The sequence below is a fragment of the Emiliania huxleyi genome (genome assembly GCF_000372725.1).
Source record: "Emiliania huxleyi CCMP1516 unplaced genomic scaffold EMIHUscaffold_4592, whole genome shotgun sequence".
NCBI lineage: Eukaryota > Haptophyta > Isochrysidales > Noelaerhabdaceae > Emiliania > Emiliania huxleyi.
Genome location: NW_005198542.1, coordinates 1 through 1700, shown reverse-complemented (window position 1 = coordinate 1700; position 1700 = coordinate 1). Strand labels below are relative to the sequence as shown.

Sequence of the window (1700 nt, the reverse complement as noted above, 5' to 3'; positions counted from 1 at the left end):
GCCGCGCTCACGCCAGCGGACCATCGGTGTTTTTGGCTTCGCCACCGTCCAAAGCGTGCGCAATGCGCTCGCCGACATCAAGCGAGCACGCCTGTCCGACGAGCGGCTTGCTGTGCGGACGCCTTCTTGTGGCTCTCATCGAGAGCGCTTTGTGTCCCGACGGGGTGAGAGAAGATGTGTCGTGTCACCCTGTACGTCATATCAGTCTTGATAACAAGCACGGTCGACAGGAAGAGGGCCGTACCGCGTACGGCAAGAAGAGCTCGATGGGGAGCGAGAACCGTCAGAGGAGCTTCAGGGGTAACCTGAAAGTCCTCCGTGACGCGCTCAATCGCTCCCATCTCCCAAGCGGGTGGCTCTCGAAAATCGTAGATATCTTCCGGAAAGACTGCTCTTGCCGCAGAGCAGCCGATATGCAGACGGAGAGGCGCAGAAAGGCTACGAGTACTCAACGAGTTCCGCGACCTACGCAGTCAAACCTGGGGGGAACTGACCGCACCATGGCGGACTTCCGAAACCTCCGTGAGCACCTCTGACGGTTCTCGCTCCCCATCGAGCTCTTCTTGCCGTACGGCGGTCTTCCTGATGCGTGCCGGCACAGAGCTCTGTGCAAGCCGTCCAACGTGATCGTGACGAGTGTATCGCTTTGACGGATCGACCGTACTTGTTATCAAGACTGATGATATGACGTACACAGTGACACATCAGACGACACATGCTCTCCCACCCGCCGGGCCGCAAAACGCTCTCGACGAGAGCCACAAGAAGCCGTCCGCACAGCAAGCCGCTCGGTCGAACACGTCGTTGCTCGCTCGATGCCGGCGAGCGCATTGCGCACGAGGTAGACGGTGGCGTAGCTAACATCACTGACGAAGACCGTCCGCTGGCGTGAGCGGCGGCGATCGGTCCCTAACCTGCGGTCCTTCACCGCAATCGGTCCTTCGCGCTCGTCCCTAACCCAAATAAGCACGATTCTGAAGTTGGGCCCTCAGACCCCCCCCTCCGAAGCGCAAGCGCTTGGAGCAAGGGAGATGCCACGTATGGGTCCCAGACTAGCACCCCACCTCGCGGGCCGACGTTCTGGCCCAGCGAGGCTGCTGCGGAGCACTCGCTTCCCCCCTTTTTAGGAAAAGAAACGCGCGCCCTTCGCCCCTGCCCGCCCGCCCGGCTAAAGATGGAAGCCAAGGGAGAGAAAGTTGTCGTTGTGGCGAACATCGTCGACGAAGCGCCTTCGAAGCTCGCGGTTGCGGGCAGCCCCGAGCTTGCCGCGCTCAACAACGGTCTCACAAACGAGGCGAACGCGCTCAAGGGAGCGGCGACGCTTCTCTTTTGCCTTTCGCTCTTCCAGGTCTTCACCCTGCACGGTGCGCGGGCGCGGGGGGGGGGCTGTACTGCGCACGGGCCATCTCGGCCTCGTACTGGCGCACGACCCCATGACGCGCTTGGCCGCCACCAGTGTTGCGCACGTTCTGGCGGGCCTGCGGGGCCGGAGGCCTCCTCTCCGCCCGTCTCTAGGCTTCCTCGGCCTGGTCGCGTCTGCGCTCGTGCTGCTCTACTCCGAGCGGTGGGCACTCCCCCTGCATCGCTCGCCCCGCGCCCGCCCTCCCGGGCGCCCGCCCCACCCACCCCTCCCCCCAAACCCCTCGCAGCTCCCCCCTCGGCACCGCCCACGCCGCCCGCTTCACCCACTCCCTCTCCGT

The 1700-nt window shown here is 63.8% G+C and overlaps 1 protein-coding gene across 1 annotated transcript; it reads left to right on the top strand.

The window, feature by feature from the left end:
• Positions 1 to 1177: 1177 nt before the first annotated feature.
• EMIHUDRAFT_460813 (hypothetical protein) lies at positions 1178 to 1700 on the top strand (the record flags this gene model as incomplete). Its single annotated transcript, XM_005768433.1, has 2 exons — positions 1178 to 1564; positions 1650 to 1700. Coding segments are annotated over 2 exons (438 nt in total), but the record flags the coding sequence as incomplete, so codon positions are not given.